The sequence below is a fragment of the Ictalurus punctatus genome, chromosome 10 (genome assembly GCF_001660625.3).
Source record: "Ictalurus punctatus breed USDA103 chromosome 10, Coco_2.0, whole genome shotgun sequence".
Lineage (NCBI taxonomy): Eukaryota > Metazoa > Chordata > Actinopteri > Siluriformes > Ictaluridae > Ictalurus > Ictalurus punctatus.
Genome location: NC_030425.2, coordinates 27,671,477 through 27,692,500, shown reverse-complemented (window position 1 = coordinate 27,692,500; position 21,024 = coordinate 27,671,477). Strand labels below are relative to the sequence as shown.

Here is a 21,024-nt window from a genome sequence, read left to right as displayed (position 1 = left end):
ATTTAAGTCTTTTTTTTTTTTAAGCAACTTGTGGTAAAAAAGGAAAAAATGCAGGATGAGGCGTGAAATTTGCTTCTGAATGACCGTTTCAGAGCTGACCGTTTGATGATGTGTGGAATCTGAGACTATTTGACGAATATCCAATAAAACCTCAAAAACAGAATTATTATTATTATTATTATTATTATTATTATTATTATTATTATTATTTAAATCTAAAATCAGGTTTCCGGCTGGAAGCCCGATCGAATGAATCGCACTACCAAAACCTCAGAATAAACCCACTTCATCCTAGAGTCATATTTTTATACAAGTAGCACGTGATGTCCTGAAATGGATTTCAAAGGTGAAACGAACCATCGAGATGACCGCTTTAATCGAAATGTCTTTAATCCAAAACGACTTCATATTGTGAATTTAAGTATCGATCGATCTTGAAGGTTAAAATATTTTCATAGGAACGTTTTGATTTTTCTCTCTTTCCTTCTCTCTCGTATTAATTTTCATTCCGAAGTACGCATTCCCCATGTTTAGAACACACAGCGCTAATTAAAACGTGCGTGTACACGTACGGTGGAAGTACATCAGCCGTGCGATGAGTTCTGGTAGCGATTTAGGCGGTTCATTTTAATTAACTCTCCATTTTGTATGGATTCCCGTCCATTTGATCGTGGTAGTCAATCGGGATCTGTTTTAAGCCTTTGAAAATCCTTTCCTCAAGGCGTTAATAGTGTAAAGTGATGGAGAAATGCAAATTTAATCACCAGTGGCTTTTAAAAAAAAACAAAAAAAAACACAGGCGCTCATCGACGTGCGGGGAAAATGTTGCCTTTTGATCGGATTGACCCTCAACCTCTTAAGCAGTTCTTAAACCAAAAAAAAAAAAAAAACAACCAACCAAGCCTGAGGTTATTCTCTCAAGTACTTTAGTGGATTTGTTATTGAGCTTTATTAGCACCAAGTGCACTGCGTCTTATAAAATAATAATGTTTATCTCAGACTCGAACTAAAAAAAATATCAACATATTAGCTGTTATTTGTGGGCGAGTTATTAAAAAGCGCTCTATAAATAAATCGTATTGATAGTTTTTTATATATTTTTTTTACCTATTTTTTCTTTCCATCTGCTACTATTCGTTTATTCTTTCTCAGTTTGAATGGTGAAAGATTCTTATACACACCTGTTTAATACATTTTAAACTCATTGTGGTCTCCTTTCATTGTCAGAGTTGCTTTTCTGAAGAGATGGGTCCTTTTTTTTTTAAAATGTCGTCTGCTGTCCGGAATCATTGTGTTCCTTGTATTTAAAGTGCACCTATGATGCTTTTTCAAATATCACCGTTCATGTAGTGTGTGTTTTTATATATGCCGCTGTCTGTGAATGTAAAAAAAAAAGTCTGCAAAGTTTCACGAATCAAAGCGCACGACAGACGGAGTCATCGACTCCCGAAAGGAGGAATCGATTCTGAATCAACAGCTGAAACGACTCGTTAGTGATCCCGGACGTCGGTTTGTAATAAAAAGCCCCGCCTATCGTCTTCATCGGCCGCTCGCTGACAGACGGAGCTGAAACCCGTTACGGTAGTGGGTGTTTCCTTTTTGAAACACGCTGACAGCGGTAGACCAATCAGATCAGAGTCTGCTCTCCGAAAGGAGGGGTTTAGAACGAATCCTTTAGAACGAATCATTTAACGAGTCGTTTGTGACACTGGAGGGGAAAAAAGGTAGTGCTGCGGTTGAAATTATGAGCACGTTAAAGTGTTTTTTGACCTCGGATGCACGTAAATCTATCGTACGAGATCTTTAAGACAAAATTAGGCACGTTTCAAAACCGTAATAGGTGCGCTTTAAATAATATTCTCACATTTGTTGCAAATTCTTTTTTTTTTTTTTTTTTTTTTTTTTTTACAGCTATCCATATGAAACGATAAATACATTAAACGATCATTTTTGTTGCACAGCCTGCAGTGTTGTATTAAAAGTCAAAACAGAGAGCACTAGCGCTGTGGTATTCATACTAAAATGTAAATTGTAAAGGTCCAGCTACAGTATGTAAAATTCCTCGCTTAAAAATGAAGACGGTAGTTATCTGTTAACGCTGAAAGCCACCACACACACATAATTTCCGAGTGCTTGGTCTGATCCTCTGCGTCCGAATCCAGACCGCAGCTTGCCACTTGACGACCTCTGCTCTAAAACGTATACAAAGTGATCTGTGCTTGTTTTTCCTTTTTGTAAAAATAAATAAATAAATAAATTCATTCCGACTCGTATTACTCTGTAGCGTAATATTGACAGTTGTTACATTTTAAACAAGGTCGTGAACTTGCAGAGGAATAAACCAAAGGAAAATAAAGTAAAAAATGGCATTGCCGTTGTTTGTATAAAATGCGCAAGGATGAGAAAGTGATCAGCGTGTTATTACTGTAGATTGGACCTGGCACTGGTACTGTTTGGGTCTGATCCCTGACTCTCAACACCTAAAGCACACAGTTCTGAGTGGAAGCTCACGGAATTTATCTTAGAGTTCCCCGGATGCAAAATGTTCGAGAACCCTGATATACTATATGGCCAAAAGTATGTGGACACCCGACTATCATGCCCATCTGTTCCAGATTTCTTCCCCTTTGCTGTTATAATAGTCTCCACTCTTCTGGGAAGGCTTTCTACTAGATTTTGGGGATATGTGTTGCGATGATGATGGAGGCTTGGCGTGCAGTCGGCATTCCTGTTCATCCAGAGGTGGTCAAGGCTTTGTGCACGGTCCTCCAGTTCTTCCACTCCGAACTTTACACACCATGTCGTCATGGAGCTCTCTTTGTCCACGGGGACATCGTCATGCTGGAACAGGTTCAGTGCTACAGTGTACAAAAATGACATTCTGTACAATTCTGCGCTTCCAGCTTGGGGAAGAACCACATATCACAGAGATGCCAGGTCACAAGTGTCCACATACTTTTGGCTGTAGCGTGTATGTGAAATGTTTTTTGTATTGTCGCCGCCTCGTGACACTTGACCGGAGTTTGTTTCAACACCAGACTGTCAAACCTCGGCCATGCAAAAGACAAGTTAAAGTCACTCGTACTGTAGGCGAGTTTTTTACGGCTTCACGGCGAGAGCCGCGTTGCCGCTCGGCTTGCCGTTAGTATTCCATGCTCGGCTTGGTGAGGCAGTGTGGCATGCTTTGGCCAGCCCTGATAAAGCTCAAGCACTTATCACACATGATTGATTTGTTTACTCGTCCCGGGCTGGTCCACTTATCATGTGCTTTATCCCTGAAGCCTGAACAGTGATGGGCTACTGCCTCTCTCTCTCTCTCTCTCTCTCTCTCTCTCTCTGTCACTCACTTACTCACTTTCAATCTGCGAGCTCATTCAGCATGTCACTTGACTTTAAAGTCTATAAAGATATTTTTATGCAGGGTAAATACAAAAAAACGAGACATTTTGAGATCATCATACGGGGCGTTCCACGACGCAAGCTCTCACAATCCTTGATAAATCCTCTTTATACCCCGGCGCTGTTCATTTGTCAAATCTGATTGTTCAGAAGGTGTTGAATAATTTGTCTTTAACAGCAGCTTTGACAGTAGTGCAGCTGCAGATCAGGCGTATATTCATACTTCACGGTGTTTTATAGCAACAGCTCATTCGCACCACGTTCCCTGCCGCGCCACGTAGACAGATTCCAAAAGTGTTTTCGTCGATACGACGGATCCTTCTGTAAGGAGACGACCGTTTTAGTGTTTCGGAAGGAGTCTCCAGTGTCAGCTGTTTGGAACAATAAGTTTGCGCTCGTATCACGACGAGAAAAAAAAGTGCGAGTAATAACAGGAAACGAGCCGTCTCGCCGACCTGTCGTGAAATGTAACTATAAATGGATAACAAGTACCGCATTTCTTTGTGTAATAAATTTAAGGGGAAAAAAAAATCGTACCCATCGAAAAATCACTGTGGTATAAGAAGAATAAAACACTTCAGGACATGCCGTTATAGGAATATTATCAACGTCTGGGCATCACCCGATCATTTGATTATTTTCCTACAACAGCACAGCCCCAGGAGTTATTCCTTATTCATGTGACGTTTCTTTCTCCACTTCCTACCTCTTGGTTTTTCTTTTTTCCCTTTGCAGCACGCTCGGAGGATGGAGACTTGTCAAGATGACTTGCTCCAGCAGCTTAGAAAACTTTCTCCGTCTGAACAGGAAGCACAAATGAAGGTAATTACCACATGACATTGCTACAGCTGAACACAGGAGCTGCTGCTGACTGGGGGCTAGAGTACCACCTGCCTCAAGAAGAAAGCATGATGGAGGACAAAAAGAACTGATGTCGTTTACAACAATTGGGCGCAATTAAATAAATAGCGCCTAATTTTCTACCCGAAAAATATATGTTATTAAGCAGCAACAAGCTTCCGAGAATGTTGAGGAAATCGAGTAAAAAAAAAAAACCCCCAAAAAACAAGCAAACTAAATGATCTATAAAGGATGAATAAATCATAATTTAGGCTATAGACATACATCAATAATAGTAAATCATAAAGAAATAACACCAGTAGAGATCGAGTGAATTCAACTTAATATAGATACTGACAATTGTGAGAAAACAAACGATTCAAAATGGCCGATTAAATCAGGATCTGTTTAGGATTTTGATTCGGTTTTTTTTTCACCCACGAAATTGTCAAATCACGTTACATCAGTGGAACCACTTCCGAACGGATGCCGGCTCGTTCGGAAAAAGAATCGCCGTCGTTTACTTAAGGTTTTTATACTGGAAAGCTGTATTTTATAAGCATTGAAGCGTTTCTAAGACTCAGGTTGGCGAAATCGCAAAAAAACGTCACGTCATGTGATATTTGAAAACGTTTCACGATATGCAGTGCGTGTTATGATGTACACCGATCAGCCATAATATTAAAACCACTGACCGGTGAAGCAAGGGGTGGGATATGTTTATTAGGCAGCAAGTGAACGGTCAGTCCTCGAAGTTGACGTGCCGGAAGCAGGAAAGACGGGCAAGCGTAAGGATCTGAGCCACTTTGACGAGGGCCAGATTGCGATGGAAAGACGACTGGGTCAGAGAGGGTAAAAACTGCAGGTCTCGTGGGGTGTTCCCGGTATGCAGTGGTTAGTACCTACCAAAAGTGGTCCAAGGAAGGACGCGGGTCATGGCCGCTCAAGGCTCTTGAATGCGCGTGGGGAGCGAAGGCTAGCCCGTCTGGTCTGATGGAAAATGGTAAATGGTCTGCACTTATATAGCGCTTTTTTTAACCTTAGCGGTTCCAAAGCGCCTTGTCTCATTCACACACACACTCGCACACCAACGGTAGCAGGGCTGCCATGCAAGACGCATTGATCCCACAGAAGAGCTACAGTAGCACGAATTGATAAAGGTTCATGCTGGCTATGATGGAATGGAGTCAGGACACAGAGCGCATCACAGCTCGCTGCGTAGCCGCGGACCGGTCAGAGCGCCCATGCCGACCCCTGTCCACCACCGAACGCACCTACAATGGGCGCGTGAGCATCAGAACTGGACCGTGGAGCAATGGAAGAAGGTGGCCTGGTCTGATGAATCGCGTTTTCTTTTACATCGCGTGGAGCGCCCGTGGGACGTGCTGTACAGACAAGTCCGATCCATGCAAGCCCCACCTCGCAACTCACAGGACTTAAAGGATCTGCTGCTAAAGTCTTGGTGCCAGATACCACAGCGCACCTTCAGAGGTCTCGTGGAGTCCATTTTTATGGCTAGTTTTATCTATCCATCTTACCATCCATCCATCTAATTATCTGATCGTCTCCATTCTCATTAGCATGATATCTTCTCATTAGCATGATATCTTAAGAACAAACAGTTGAATGTTTGTAGGATTTATATGGAATTATCATTATAACCAGCAAATGAACTGAAAAGGTTTTGCAATAGATCCAAACAGGGCCAAGGTCACAGCAAGGTCAAATGTCTGAAATAGCGTTTGAAGTGCATTTCAGGCAAACAGATTAGTCACAGAAAGACTAGGCTTGTTTGGAGGCCGAAGCGTTTCAGTCAGCACCGTTGAAGTCGAGTTCTACTCGTTTGATTTTTGGATCCTTTTGGTTACCGGAACCAAATAACAAAAGACCCAAGCACTCCAGCATATAGAGGAACTTAAGGAACTGAAAATGACGCATCGTCTCCACCCCGGCAGTGATGTGTTCCATAAACCCTTTACGCGGAGAGCTAAATAACTTACACCAGCTGGCAGCCATGCAATCAGGAGCATATAAATTATTGAGAAGCGTCTTTATGATTGATCCGCATTAGACTGGATGACTTTTGAACCCAGCTTGCTCGTGATCCTGCGTTCAACCCGAAGGCTATCATGATCCCCCGTATGCAGTTTCCAGGAAAAAAAAAACACCCAAACAAAGTACTAAGCACGCATGCAGTGCACGAGGGATAAATCTCTAACTCGAGCGCACATGAATTCATCCTCTTAAGTACTGCTGCTAAAGGCGTGGAACATTTCTCACCAAAAAAAAAAAAAATTCATTTTTGATCCATGTCTTCCGAAGAGAGAGAGGAGCGTGATCTGAAATGGAAAAAAATGCGCTAAAGCCGATGGTATTTTTTTTAACTGAATGGCTTAATTAGCGTGTGATGGATGCCTTCAGCTATGAGTCTGGACTCTATCGTCCTAGATGATGGTAGGATACTAAAGAGGCTATTGATTGCGCTTATTTAAAGCCACAACGAGCAAAACGAACGGCTTATAAAAGCACACAGCTAATTAGTCACTTATCAATAAGATGGGGTTTGATCGAAAGCAGCAGTTCTCACTGACGAAAATCCTTTATGCCTCGCAGAGCGAGGCGAATCGGAGCGAGCAGATTTTGTCGAGTCGTTAGCCTAAAGCAGAGCAGGCCCGTCGTCGGCGTTAAACATTTCTCTGTGGTTGTGGTGCGATGAATCTGGATTTAGTCGACACCAGCGTTCAGGCAACCAGGACAGGAAGTTCTTCCCAAGATCTGATCGGTAAAGGTAGATCTCTCGGGCTGAATCTCACTGTTCCGATAGAGAGAGCAGGTTACTGCTCACGGCCTCCGATTGTTCCCCAGAGGTCGTCGTTTGTGCGTGCTCTCCGAAACCATCTGGGCATTTCTAGTCCAGTTTTCCTCACACGCTTCCTGGAATCGGACAGCACTTGCGCTTCAATATGCATGCACTGAAGAGGAGAATCATCTCCTCGTTATGCAGCTGGGTCTGGGTGTGTAATGATGTGCAGTCGCTGTAGTCCAGGCATTTGTTCTCGTGCCAGGCTTCACACAGGAGGCACTCTCCGGGATGATCCTTGCCCTCTAGCTCTCTCTCTCTCTCTCTCTCTCTCTCTCTCTCTCTCTTCCTTACTTCCCTCCCTCCACATTTCTTCGCTCTGGACTTGGCACATTGTGCACGGCGTACTCGGGCAGCTAAAGGTGCTTGTTAAAAGCTATAACTTATCTCACGTTTGAAGCTAATGGGAGGAATACTGGCCGCAGTGAAAAATAAATTACGTCCCCCCCGTCGTCGTCGTCCCCCTCTCTCGGCCTGCCCTCCTAACCCGGAGCGTATTATGGCAGCGGCGAGAGAGCATGCATTGCAGATCGGGGGCATTAGAATTTATCTGAGCCGCACGAAGCTGACTGATGCATTTGAAAATAATGTACTCGAGCCCGAGCATTACGGGGACCCCATAACTAATGGACAGCTCTCGCACGTGGCCCGCGCCGTATATCATTCAGCCGGACTGCCTTCTCCTTCCAGACCAGCGGCTTTCTCTCGAGCTCGTACTTCCTCGCAGCTTGAATGTCTCTTCAGCGTGACCTACACGATCGGTTGTATTTCGATGGCACCGAAGTCGTGCTCAGTTCGACTCGTAAATTAAAGCTTTTATTCCGATGGTTTATTGAATCCTGTCTGTTGTGTTACACAATGCCGTGGCTCTCGAACAATGCTAAGTTAAAGGTGGGGTCAGCGTTTTTTGGGGTGTTTTTTTTTTTTTTTTCTTTTTTCTTTTTCTTTTCTTTCCGAGCACGTTTTGTAATATTTGGCGAAGTTCTTCCCACATGTGGGCAGCTTCAATAAAAATATCTGCCCAGAGGAGATATTGTTGCCAGCAATGCAGTCTGGCCAGAAGGCAGCGGGAGATAGGATGCTAATAAGTTCAGAAGGGAAGAGGAGCGCAGGACCCCTGGGATGAGCATAAAAGGCTTTTTTCTGTATTCTTCTTACAAATCATAAAACAGCTTAAAAAAAAAAAAAACGACATCCAGTCTGAAATAATCAGAAGTGCACTGGTTTTGTTCCATATTCGTGGAACGCTGTCGAGCTACGGGAGTCAGGTGAGGGTTTGGATCCGAGAAGACTTCTTCCTTTTTTTAAAAATTTTTTTATCTTCATTATCTCCAGCTTCCTTAGCCTCGTTAATAAACGGAGCTGTAAGGACTGGAGCTCGGGTTTGGCTCCGTCCCCCAGTCGATCGCTGCGGACCAAAGGTCTGGAATACCTTAGCTAGCAGCCACTCATCTCCGATGATGAAAGACCCGAACGCTCGGCTCCTCTTTGTCCTCGGCCTAATTGGAAATTCATAGAATTGCTAATGAAATGAAACTCGGGTGGTTTTTTTGTATTACACGTCCGCGCATGGCATGCTAGTCCTGTGCTGAGTTTCTGATGCTTAAGTGGATCAGATCCCTATTATAAAAGTGTAATATGATTATAGTGCATTATAATTGGAAAACGCATAACATGTGTATGAGCGTGTGCATGTGTGGAGAGGGAATAGATAGTAAGAATGTCAGGTCATGTGAGTAAATGAAAGTCAGCAGTCGTCGGGGTCCGTCCCCCCGTCCCCCCTCCTTCCTGCTTTAAGCAAACTTTAGTGAGATCTTGTCGATAATGCACGAAATCGTCTAAAAAGCAAGATCTGTCATCGATTGTGACGATTTAGAAGCCAAGGAGCTTGTTGTCGTTTTCCTTTCTGCTCACGTACACCTAATAAACCAAGGAAGAAAGGAACCCCGGCTGATCCCTAAAGCCCTCCTATCGTGGAACTTGGAACCACCGAGTCTCTTTAGCTAAAGCGTGACCATCGAGGCTCAGGCGAAACGGTTCCAAAATTTTATTATTCGGCTTTGGCTTCGAGTGGCCAGCATCTGAGTGTCGGTTATCCTCCTGAATAAGCTCGCCTCAGAATAATGGCGGGGTGAATCAGGCTGGAGAGGCGCCGTAATAAGCCCGTGTAAAAGGCTTTGCTGGGAATGGATTTAAACAGGGGAGAAGCGCTGAAGTGCTAACGGCGGACGGCTATCGGATAACGCAGCGCCGTTAAAAGGTCGGGTGTGCGACTATCCCAATTTTAGCTAATCCCCACCGCCTGATTGTCTCTTGAAGTGCTCCCGTGCCGCATACATTCATTAACAGACCACTAGAGGATTTATTTGATTATTTCCTTTATTTCCGACCCCCCCACCACCACCACCACACACACACACACACACCCCTACACAGCGGACTGTAATCGGTAATTCCCCAAACAGCACCCATTGGCTTGATTTGGAATGACCTCATAGAAGCAGAGTGCCTTTTTGTGGCAAATAACCCATGTCTCAATGTCAAGGCATTAACAGATATGGTGTGGTGGTGGGTGTATTTTCATGTTAATGTCCCAAACTACCCCCACACGTTTTTTTTTTTTTTTTTTTTTGGGGGGGGGGGGGGGGTTTGCACGTCAGTAAGGACTCACACCAAACCCCCGCCACGCTGCCGCCTTTGACATAGCCTCTGTGTAGGTCTCAAATAGAATTTTTTTAATACAGAGTCATTATCATTTTGATTTCACACCGAAGGAAAAGGACGACCTCTGGCATTTGTGCGTGAGGCTGGTGCTCGGAGCACCGCAGGCAGTCTCGAGCCCGTACGCGTCCTAAAGAGCACCGCTGTGAAAAAGAGATGACGCATAGAAGCGTCAGAAACGTCGCGCGTCTCTATACGCAGCCGGACTTCGTCCGTATGGCGGCGAGAGCCCGTTGCGTTCAAGTGCACGCTGTTTTCTTCATCTAATTTTAATAACGAGATTAGCATCCTTTTATATAAATCGAAATCCTTTAACACGTCAGTAATTTATTTCATCCGCATGGTGACGCGTATGCACGGAGCACACTGTTGTTCGTTCGTTCGTTCTTGTGCATATTCAGGGCGTTCAGGCTTAAGCACTACCGCGATGCAGAGTTTAAGACAAACGGAGGCGTGTCTCACTTAAGCACAATTCTGACCTTGAACTTAAGGCCGTTTTCGTTGCGCAATATCGGCTCGAGCGAGGAGCCGTACCAGGTCACGAATCCTCTCGGCACACGGAACGTTTTCCAACTCGACGTGCGCTGCTCGGACTCTTATGATGACGTTTGTTTTGTTTTCACTTCCTGGTTCTGTCTCCACCCTTACGTACATTTATAGACGTAGTCGCCTGAGGTTTCGTCCCCCTTTTATTTATGTATTTATTTATTTATTTATTTATTTTTGAGCGAAGACACTTAAATATGACGTCACTTCCTGTAAGGGAACATAGTGAGCATCGATGCTCCCTGGTTTTTGCAGCGCATCATGACAGCCCTTAAAATGGCCGACTCGCTGATCAGTGCCCTGACTACCGGACTAGGGAGCAGACTGAGACGCGCCCCCTGAAGGCCCGTTCATTTAGCGTGCATTTCTAACGCCGCGTTCATCACCGAGCGGAAACTGGGACGTAAACGAATAATAGCTCCAGGAATAGCTCCGGCTTTTCCGACGTCGCTTCGACACCGCGGCTCTCGTAGTGCGAAGTAGGAACAGGAAATAACAGCAAAATTTGTGTGTTTTTTAAAATTTTTTTATTTTTTAAAGCAACCGGAATTGCTAAATAGTGGGTGATCCTTTAATAATCACTGTCGATTTGAGATTAAACTGCTCTTCGAGTATACGATATGATTTGTGGCACCGTTAGCGGTGAATTATCACATCCATTTTAAAAATAAATTGAGCACTGACTAAACAAGTCTTTAATTCCCGTTTTTAGAGACTGGTTTTAGATGAGGCGAAGACGCAGCCCCTTTCTGACTTAAGGCGGCCGAGTTCACGTGAACGCTCTAACGTGGGAATGCTCCAGCTTGGAAAATTCCCAGCTGTCAACAAGAACTGGGGTGCAGTGGAGGCTTGGCGGTTAAGGATCTGGGTGACTGATCGGAAGGTCGGGGGGGTTCAAGCCCCAGCGCTGCCACTGTTGGGCCCTTGAGCAAGGCCCTTAACCCTCTCTGCTCCAGGGGGCGCTGTATCACGTCTGACCCTGCGCTCTGACCCCAACTTCCTAACATGCAGGGGTATGCGAAGAAAAGAATTTCACTGTGCTGTCATGTACACGTGACCAATAAAAGACTCCTTAATCAAGTTCCCAGTTGTCGAGAACGCAACACCAGACTTACCAGTTCTTTCCGCTTTTCACCCTCGTTTGCTTTCCCGTCCGTGTACTCTTATCCGTGTACTCTTATATACTATCCGTGCCTGTAAATAAAATTACCGTAAATAAAGACCCCCCTGGGTTTATTACGCACGTACGTCCTTCGTCTGAGTACAACCCATTGCAAGTATCCTGTCGCGTTGTAATGTTTATTTTTGAGGCTTTAAACGCAGATACTCGATTTTAAAATATTATTAAGAAATCGATCCCTTAATTAATCCTATCATACCAGTAGAGTCTGATTTGAAACCTTCGAATCAGAGACGTTGATGATCTCAGGGGCCGAGTTTTATATATGGATCAAATTCTGAACTCCCCCCCCCCCCCCCCCCCCCCCCCAAGGAATGAAGGTTTTGCACGCGCGTACCACGGTGTAATATTCGCCAACTCGGTTTAGTCTCGTGGACGGGGTAAGTTAGCAGACGGCTACGTAACGACTGGTATTCCGGAAGACCGGACTAAATAAAGTCTCGCTCAATTCTAGTTTTTTTTTTTCTTTCTTTCTTTTGCAGCGGATTGTAAATCCACTAAAGGATCTACAGATAACAGCAAGATTATGAAATACGCAAACGTTCTAATTTACTCGGCTAAAAAAAACAAAACAAACCCAAAACCCCACGATAATCCTGTTATACCAGTGCTACGCCACCAGAGTTAGCCCTTTATAGTGGCCTCAGATGATCAGTAATCCTGGTAGTGTAGGTTTATGTAATGAAGGATTAGACTGTAGGGTGTGCGGTGATTGGATTTGTTTGACGTGCTTTGAGAACACCGTACTTGCATGTGCTCGTTAACATCACGAAGAGGATAGGAACCGTGTATCGTCGCAAGCGATCTGTTTTGTTGTGAGGCGGGTCCTGTAGAAGCAGCTGTGTCGCTGACCCGTGTGTGTGTGTGTGAGTGTGTGTGTGGGTTGATGGAAAGCCATTAGGAAGCTCACCTGTAATGACTAATAGCGTTTAGGAGCAACTGAGGAACTGGATTTGACTCTACACAAGGGGAGCAGCTGCTCTCGTTTGGGGGGGGGGGGTTGGTTCTGAGAAGATTCTGTAAATGTAATGTAAATGCCTTTTGTTTATCCACCAGCCTATTTTTGTGAAGCAAAGAAAAACCAAAAAAAAACCAAAACAAAAAGGAAAACGTCCCATAGACTGTGCAGAACAAAGCACCTCTCTGCATGAGTCTGGAGAAAAAAAAAAAAAATTCACCCAGTCCTTTTCAGCTCCGTGGATGAGGTTGCAATTAGCATGCTAATGACATGATCTAAGCCTCTAAAGATCAAGTCAGTAGGAGGCCTTTCTCTGCGTCTGGAGATAACAAAGCCTTTTTTTTTTTTTTTTTTTTTTTTTTTTTACAGAAATCACACGTTGAAATGTGCTGCATTTATTCCACGTGTCCCGATTTCTTTCACATACACGCGCTTGTATGCTTTTATTATTTGTCTTCTTGTCGCCTCCTCCTTCTCGGGACACCATTGAGGGCCCGGTGTCTCCGTGGCTTTGTTTCGGTTAAGTATATCAAGGACTTTGTCGTATTCCCATTTTAAAGCGCATGGCACGGCGACTTTGCATATCGACCTTCACGACGGCGCACGCGTTTAGGAGCAGAAATGGCTCGTTTAGGAGCGCTTGTTTGGACAGAAAGGTTCGGGATGAAAGAGGCTCCCGATGAGAAGGTGGAGAAGTAAGTGTCTGCTTGCCGGCTGTGGATATAGCGTCAGCGCAGGCCTAATGAGGAGTGGCTAATAGCTAGGGGTGATGAGGTTCTGGTGATGGACTGCACATTCAGCGCCGTTTGTGTTTCGCTGCAGTGGTGAGAAGAAATGTTTTGTAGCAGCCAATTGACACACAGATTGACATACTATTTTTATATCCCCCCCAAACAAAGTGACGTTCTTCAGTAAATCGTTGCGTTCACTAGACAGAACTAGAACTTGATTTTGACTGGAATCTGGCTAGCATCACTGAAGATTGGCTAGCATCACTGTGATTGACAGGCGATAGAGGTATACCATCCGTCCCACCCAGAGAAGACGGACACTTCTCTCCTGGCTGTGGGAATCGCACGGATTCAAACTCCTGCTCATAGGGCTTTTCTGTTGCACCACTCGGTAGCCTCTGTGATGTTAGCCTACATACTATGACGGACTCCCCGGAGTCCCAGGAGTTTTGAAATGAGCATCCGGCTGCCTCTAGCGTGAAGTTACAACTAGGTCAGGGTTGGATTTTCCAGAACGACGGTCATCCAAATCTAATACACGAATACTCAGTGACCCCAGAGTCTAGCTTTCGACACGGCTTTGTTTCCCGCCGAGGCTGTGAGCAGCCATGTTGATTTGATGTCACTTGCCGAAGTCACGGAAGGAAATCCCTGCGTCGATGGGGGTGTTTCCTTAAGTTTATTTAACCGGTCGGAGCTCGGGCATTACGAGTCATACATAACCTCTAGTCGAATGCAGCGTTGACCCCAATGAAAAACTTCAGGATGAGCCGAAGGACCGAGCTCACTGTACCGAGGAGCGGCTTCAGATTCCTCACTCCATATTCTCAGAGCTCATCAAACGCCATAGGAGAAGACGCACAACAGTCGGAACGACTAACACAAGCATTCGCCTATATCTCAGGGATGCACTGTCTTAGAACTCCATAGATGAAGAAAAAAATTCAAAGCTTTCGAATTAAAAATCCTCCCTAGAGTGAAATCCTGTATTCATTTTTGATAAAGCGATGAAATAAAGGCAGTGCGGCGGTAGAGTGGGAGTGCGCTCTGCCTTCATCCTGCAGTCAAAGTGAACAAACAGAGGGGTTGAAAGCCGGCCCCTGGGGTGGGGTGGGGTGGGGTGGCGGCGGTTTAAAGCTTTGCACTGTTTCTGTGTGTGTTGAAAGCACCTGGGAGAGGATGCTCAGAGGCCTGGCCTTTACTCGGCCCCTCTGTTCCCTTTGTTCTCCCAGCAGCGTTAACACACACACACACACGCTCACACACACACACACACACCCTCCTCTGTTGGCTGTGGATTTGAACCCCGAGTGCCGCATGATGCTGAAATTGAGCTCCAGTCCGAAATGCCTCACACTCCGTCACACTCTCATGAGCTGCAGATCTGATTTATTTATTTATTTATTTTCTTTCTTTCTTTCTTCCCCCTCCTTATTTTCTCCTTTCATGAAATCATCGCAGTGTGTGTTTTGCTGAGTTCAGCGCAGCTCGGTGTATCTGCTATCAAAGACCGTGTGTATAGATCAAAATAGACTCGGGCAATTCTACAAACGGACTCCGCCAGTCAGCCAGACCGGAGAAGAAACGCGAACATAGAGACCGCGATGGAGAAATCAAACGGTTCTTCTTGTCCTAAACTTGACTGACCACAAACGTATAAAGCACAACAGGAAATACAGCATCACTCTTTTTATTCATTTATTTATTCATTTATTTATTTATTTTTCCACCGAGTGACTAGGCGAACCTGCATTTTAATGAACCCGTTCGATATGATGCCGCAAACTCAACAGCTTAGCCTCCGTTGCGGCTACGATAAAGTAATCCAAAGACCGATTCGGGTCGTGATTTAAAAATGACTGACATTCGGAGCGCGGTCCACTTAACGCCGCAGTGCACGGCGTCCGTTATCAGCACCCGGAGTTTAATTAAAATGGAAGTCCAACGACGCTTTGAGAAGGCATTGATTTTATGAGCCCGGTGTATGACGTGCACTCTGAAAGGGCCGATAATATGCCTTTAAATCAAAACCTAAATCACGTGCGTCCACTATAAATTATGGATATCGCACTTTTTTATACGGTGATTGGTTAAAAGGGTTTAAACCGTTTTACTTGGAAGTTACGGTCGGGCATCTTAGGATGTTCAGGACGGAAAGTAAAGGGGCGTGTGTGTGTGTGTGTGTGTGTGTGTGTGTGTGTGTTAAATTGAGGCTAATCTTAGTAACCTGCTGTTAATCTACATCCAGAGACGCTTCGGACAGAGATAACGGCAGTCTTAGAAGTTTATTGTGCGTCACACTGTAAGAGCTGACGCCTATAAAATTCAATCCTGTAACAGACTGTGATATCAGTTGTGAGTTACGGTAACGTGCCGCCAGTCAGATTATACGTTTAAGATCCTCTTACGACGGTCCTACGATGAAATAAAGTGACAACGTTCAATTCGGGTTTCGGTCTGACAAGACGTCCGGTAGTCCAGGGGGCACTGATCAACAACAACAACAACAAAAAATCCCACAATGCAGCATCGACGCTCACCGTGTTCGCTTACTGGAAATGACGTCATATTTTCAGTCCGGAAAAAAATGCCGGACGAACCCCCGGCCGACTTCGTCTACAAACGTAAGCGGTTCCTTACCGTTGTTGTGGCTCTCGAATGATTACGTACGCTGGCGATTTTTACATTTGTTTGGCGTTCTACATACGGTTTGTTCGAGTCTAACGACTTTTTAAGTGTTTAATGATTTTTATTTAAATCCACGAGCTAGACGACGAAAGCACGAAAGAAACGCGTGTGATCGAGCTAAAATTTATACGACATATAATGTTAAAGGTATCGGTCCTACCTGTCGATAAATGGCAGTGGTGACGTTTTACGACGCGAGTACGTAGAGTCATCTACGTGTCGCTGGAAATTGAGTCCCCGGTGTCCCAACGTGTAATGAGTCAGGGTCTTTACCAGTGCCCGGACTCGTGTACACGATATACCGAGTCGCCACCTAGGGAGCCATAACGTTCACAGATTTTAACAGTGACGACGTTTACATGGACAGCACTAATCTAATTATTGTCCTTTATTCTGAATAAGGCAGTATTCTGATTAAGGTGTTGACATGAGTCGCTTTTAGAATACTCCTTTCATGTTCACGTGTTACACGTTGTAGAACGTAGACGGATTAACGGCACACGTCATTACGTCCCCACGTCACGCCGTCCGACGTCCCCTCCAGAATCTCACGTATCGACGTACTTCGTTATGGAACCGTACACAGTTTCGGGTGTTTCATTATTGATTTTGCGAACGCTTCAAGTGCAGTTAATTATCTGTCATGCTGTACGTGCTAATAGACGACTGCGTGAAGCCGTGGGCTGCGTCCCAAACCGCGTACTTGCCTTATATATCGTATATAGAAATGCGTGTATTTCTCCTACCGTATAGTAGGTAAGTACGCGGTTTCGTGCGCTCTCGTTTGCCGTCAAACACACACCGAGCAGTGTGAGTACGTGTCCTGTCACACAATGCGGTGAAGACTCCCACACGACGTTAATAGCGTGATTAAGGTGGGCACCTGTCTGGAACACACGTCGATAACGCGACTAAAACGGGAATACCCGACACGTCTCAATTCCGTTCGTGTTTACTCCGAGTGTGACCTTAATCGGATTAATAATCGCTGTTTACATGCTGGTTTCTTAATCAGAGTATCGTCTGAATCGGGTTCATATCGGATTTTTGTCCTCCATGTAAACGTACCGACTGTTGCGAAGATTCAGGCGACACCCGGGCAGATTCTCCCAGCGGAAAAGCCCGTTCGCTGAAGGGGAAAGGACACGGGACGCGAAGCACACGTTTGCATCTCGTAGTAGCTACTTTCGTTTCACGCCGATTTAATCTAGGTGAACACTGACCTGTGAATTCACAATCCTCAGCCTCGTGAGCCAATAGAAATCGAGTGGGCGGAGCTGTGGTCTCTTTGGTCAGTAAAATAAAATGTAGGCGCTGCTTATTAGTAAGTAGTACTCACACCTGACCTTTTGGGGATTTGGGGTAAAATACTGTGTGGTTTTTTTTTTTCTCACAACAATTAATTGATGATTTGTGTGTGTGTGTGTGTGTGTGTGTAGCAGTGAACCAAAGGAAACATCAGGAACTTTTAATGGAATACGAGAGTGTACCCGGTATTATATTGAACAGAAGCGAGTAGGCAGGGGATTAAGCAGAAGAGCTTTGTAAGAGTGCAGTTATGTGTTTTTGAAAGGACGTTATTTTAACTTCCGTGACACTATCATAGTGATGAAAATTGAGGTGTAACGGAGCCTTAAGGCTTCGTCTGCTGAGGACTCGGTGAATAGTAACGAGCAATCCTAATGAATCGATTATTATCGATTATAAGTGGACTGTTATCAAAAAGGGATGGACAGCGTGTGTAAATATATTTCATATTTTTAAAAGGACGTGTAAATAATTGAATATTTTTATTCTAGTCCAGGTTCTTGTCATGTCAAAACTGGACCGCTGCGACGCACTACTCTCGGGTCTCCCAGACAGCTCCGTCAAACCCCTTCAGATGATTCAGAATGCAGCGGCGCGCCTCGTCTTCAACCAGCCCAAGAGAACCCACGTCACACCCCTCTTCATCTCCCTCCGCTGGCTTCCTGTAGACGCCCGGATCGAATTCAAGGCCTTGACGCTCACCTACAAGACCTTATCTGGAACAGCGCCCCCTACCTCAACTCTCTCCTGAAGGTTCACGTTCCCTCACGCAATCTGCGATCGATTAGCGACCGACGCTAAGTAGTGCCTACTCAGTGTGGCGCAAGGTCCCTTTCCAGAACCTTCACGCTAACCGTCCCTCAGTATTGGAATGAACTTCCGACCTCAATCCGGACCGCAGAATCTCTCACCATCTTCAAAAAACAACTAAAGAACCCCTAAAAAATAAAAATAAAAACACACCTTACTGATGTTATTTATATGGAAGGTACTTCTGTAATAGACTACTCTCCTTAACCATGAGTTCTTGCGCACTGTTTTGAATTGCAAGTGAAGTAGCATCTTGAAAGTCTTTTTAAAAGTCCCAGACTCCTTCGTTTTTGAAAATGGGCGGTTTGTTTTTTCGGTCGGTTTTGAGAATCGACTCCTAACCGTTTTCGAGTAGCCCCTCAGCGTGATGTGCTACGGCCGCTCCTGCGAGATTGACCTCGCGCTCTCTTCCACCGTGACCCGCCGTCACAGAGGCCAATTTAGCTCTACAAAATGGATTGAAACCGTCCCTGCAGTTCACACAGGAGCAGCGCCGCAGCAGTCTCGCCCTGATGAGCGTGTCCACACGAATGTGACTTCTGTCAGGAGTGTGTCATATCTGTCTGGGATGTATCGCTGTTTCATATTACCTGCCGAGTAGGCACGCGTGGCGTGTGTGTGTGTGAGGGAGTGTGCGCGTGCCGTGGAACTAAAGCCGGAGATCAGAGATAGCGTACCTGCAATGCTGTGCCTTTTCCGGTGGGATTCCCCTTTTTGAACATTACGTAAGCGAAGGCACGATGTGTGTTCACTTCAGCGGTACAGAATCTCAAAAACAAAGACGGGATACAAAATACAGAAATGCGTCGTAGTAAATAAGGAATAACACGCTTATATGAGAATAGTCGCCCGATAGGATGGTGTAATAATGTGACTTTGTATATTTTCCAATAACAGCACTGTTTTATTTTTTTTATACCGCAACAGCTTACCAAAGACGACTGTTGTTCATTTTAAAAAGAGAATTGTTATGCCTCACACCTCCAGGGTCGGGGGTTCGATTCCCGCCGTGGCCCTGTGTGTGCGGAGTTTGCGTGTTCTCCCCGTGCTGCGGGGGGTTTCCTCCGGGTACTCCGGTTTCCTCCCCCAGTCCAAAGACACGCACGGTAGGCTGATCGGCGTGTCTAAAGTGTCCGTAGTGTATGAATGGGTGTGTGAATGTGTGTGTGATTGTACCCTGCGATGGACTGGCACCCTGTCCAGGGTGTACCCCGCCTTGTGCCCGACGCTCCCTGGGATAGGCTCCAGGTTCCCCCGTGACCCTGACGGATAAGCGGTATAGAAGACGGATGGATAGACGGACAATTTTGATCTGTTTTTATAGTCACATTTAGTGTCGTGAAACATCTACAAAACCAATTGGTTCCTGATCTCCGTTAAATTGTAGCGGGTATAAACGTCGTTCCTTCACACACACCCCCCCCCTTTCATTTTGAAGTCAATATGACCACAAAAACAAAAAAAAACGAAGTAATTTTACCAAGCAACAACGCGTCGACTTTCCCACGATGCTGACACTGGAGACTGTAAGCGTTAAAACATCTCCTAGAGAAACGAGCGCATTATCATACACCCGTGATTTGCTCCTGTTACACAAACGTGAACAATTCTGACCAACCCGAAACGAGAATTCAACAGCGCGGTGGTATAAAATGCGTTCATTACATGCTGTAGGACCACCGACACGCAGAAGTGTTGTAGCTGTGCGCATTCATGCAGCGCGTGTGACGATGATGATGATGATGATGATGATGATGATGATGATCTCCACTCTCTGGCAGGTGGAGGAGCGTGAAGCTCAGATACAGGAGCTACAGGACACGATCACAGAGCTCCACCAGGAGATGTCCCTGAAAGACCAGGACAAACTCGGGCAGCTCCAGCAGCTTGTCCAGCTCGAAACCAGGGTCAAGGAGCTCACGCAGGAGGTAGTGCGCTCATGGTCTTTTGAAAAGGACCGTTCGGTTCAGACGCCAAGATGAGCGACAGTTTACTGTGATCAGGGTTATACCAGTAAGCACTCGCTCCCTCCCCAACATGTCTCTTTCCTCCTTCTCTCTCTCTCTTTCTATAAAAAAACAACAAACAAAAAACCCTACACCTGAAACGGTAAGCTCCTCTTTCCTGACGAACTTTGGAAAGCGCCCCTTGCTTTACTTCTGTGTTTTACTTTTGTTAAACAGCGAATTTTCATTGGAGGATGTGTACGAGCCGTTACCGTAGAAACAATAAGGCATTCGAACGAGCGCGTTAATATAAACCCGTCGTTCACGTCTCGGGTGTAAGTACCGTTCAAGTCGTTCTGTTACACAGAAATAATGCGCACCTTCGGACCAATCAGATTCCTGAATTCGGCATTCTGCCTAATTTTTTATTTATTTTTTTTATATATAAATCTTTCAATCCTTTTGAGAAATTTACTACCATATATTAATATATTAAGAACCAAATGAGAGGCTGGTGAGGGAACAGGTGTTTAAGAACAGATTCTTAAAAATGTATCCGTTTTCATCGTGGCAGTTTAAACTGAGCCGCTGAATCAGTGTGTGTTCAGTTACAGAGCTCGGCACAGACCATCGCTCAGCTCAGACACGAGGCCAGAGACGGCGCTGGGAGCAACAGTGTGTTACACAGAGATGTGAGTAGCAGCAGCAGCATCTTGGGGTGTGTGTATGTGTGTGTTTGAAACGTTAGGTGTGCTAAGGTTTCAGTAAGGGAGTCCCAGAGCGTTTTTCTTTTTTAAAGACATAACGTGCTTACTCTTTTGCGTTACATGTACCGCAGCGAATTTGCTCGTAAACGTCCTAAGGAAACGCAATTTATCAGCCGTAATGTTATGGAGACGCAGGTAGAGAATCCCTGTTCTACATTAAGTGCAGTTGAGTGCTAAAGTGAAAGGAGACATCCGATCATTTCCTGTGGCAGCTCACTTAAAGTAACACGTTTAAGATCGGATTAAAATCTCTACCGTGATCATCTTCCA

General features: G+C 45.1%; 1 protein-coding gene across 9 annotated transcripts in view; it reads left to right on the top strand.

The window, feature by feature from the left end:
• LOC108270982 (polyamine-modulated factor 1-binding protein 1) overlaps window positions 1–21,024 on the top strand; it is a 186,844-nt gene that overhangs the window by 61,224 nt on the left and 104,596 nt on the right. For all 9 annotated transcript variants that reach the window (XR_001813781.3, XR_001813780.3, XM_017478086.3 and 6 more), the window contains 3 exons: window positions 4,135–4,221; window positions 19,823–19,969; window positions 20,596–20,679. Coding sequence is in view for 7 of the 9 variants with exons in the window: in XM_017478086.3 (XP_017333575.1) it covers window positions 4,147–4,221; window positions 19,823–19,969; window positions 20,596–20,679 (306 nt within the window). In the remaining 2 variants the exon portion in view is untranslated. The remainder of the gene's footprint in view (window positions 1–4,134; window positions 4,222–19,822; window positions 19,970–20,595; window positions 20,680–21,024) is intronic.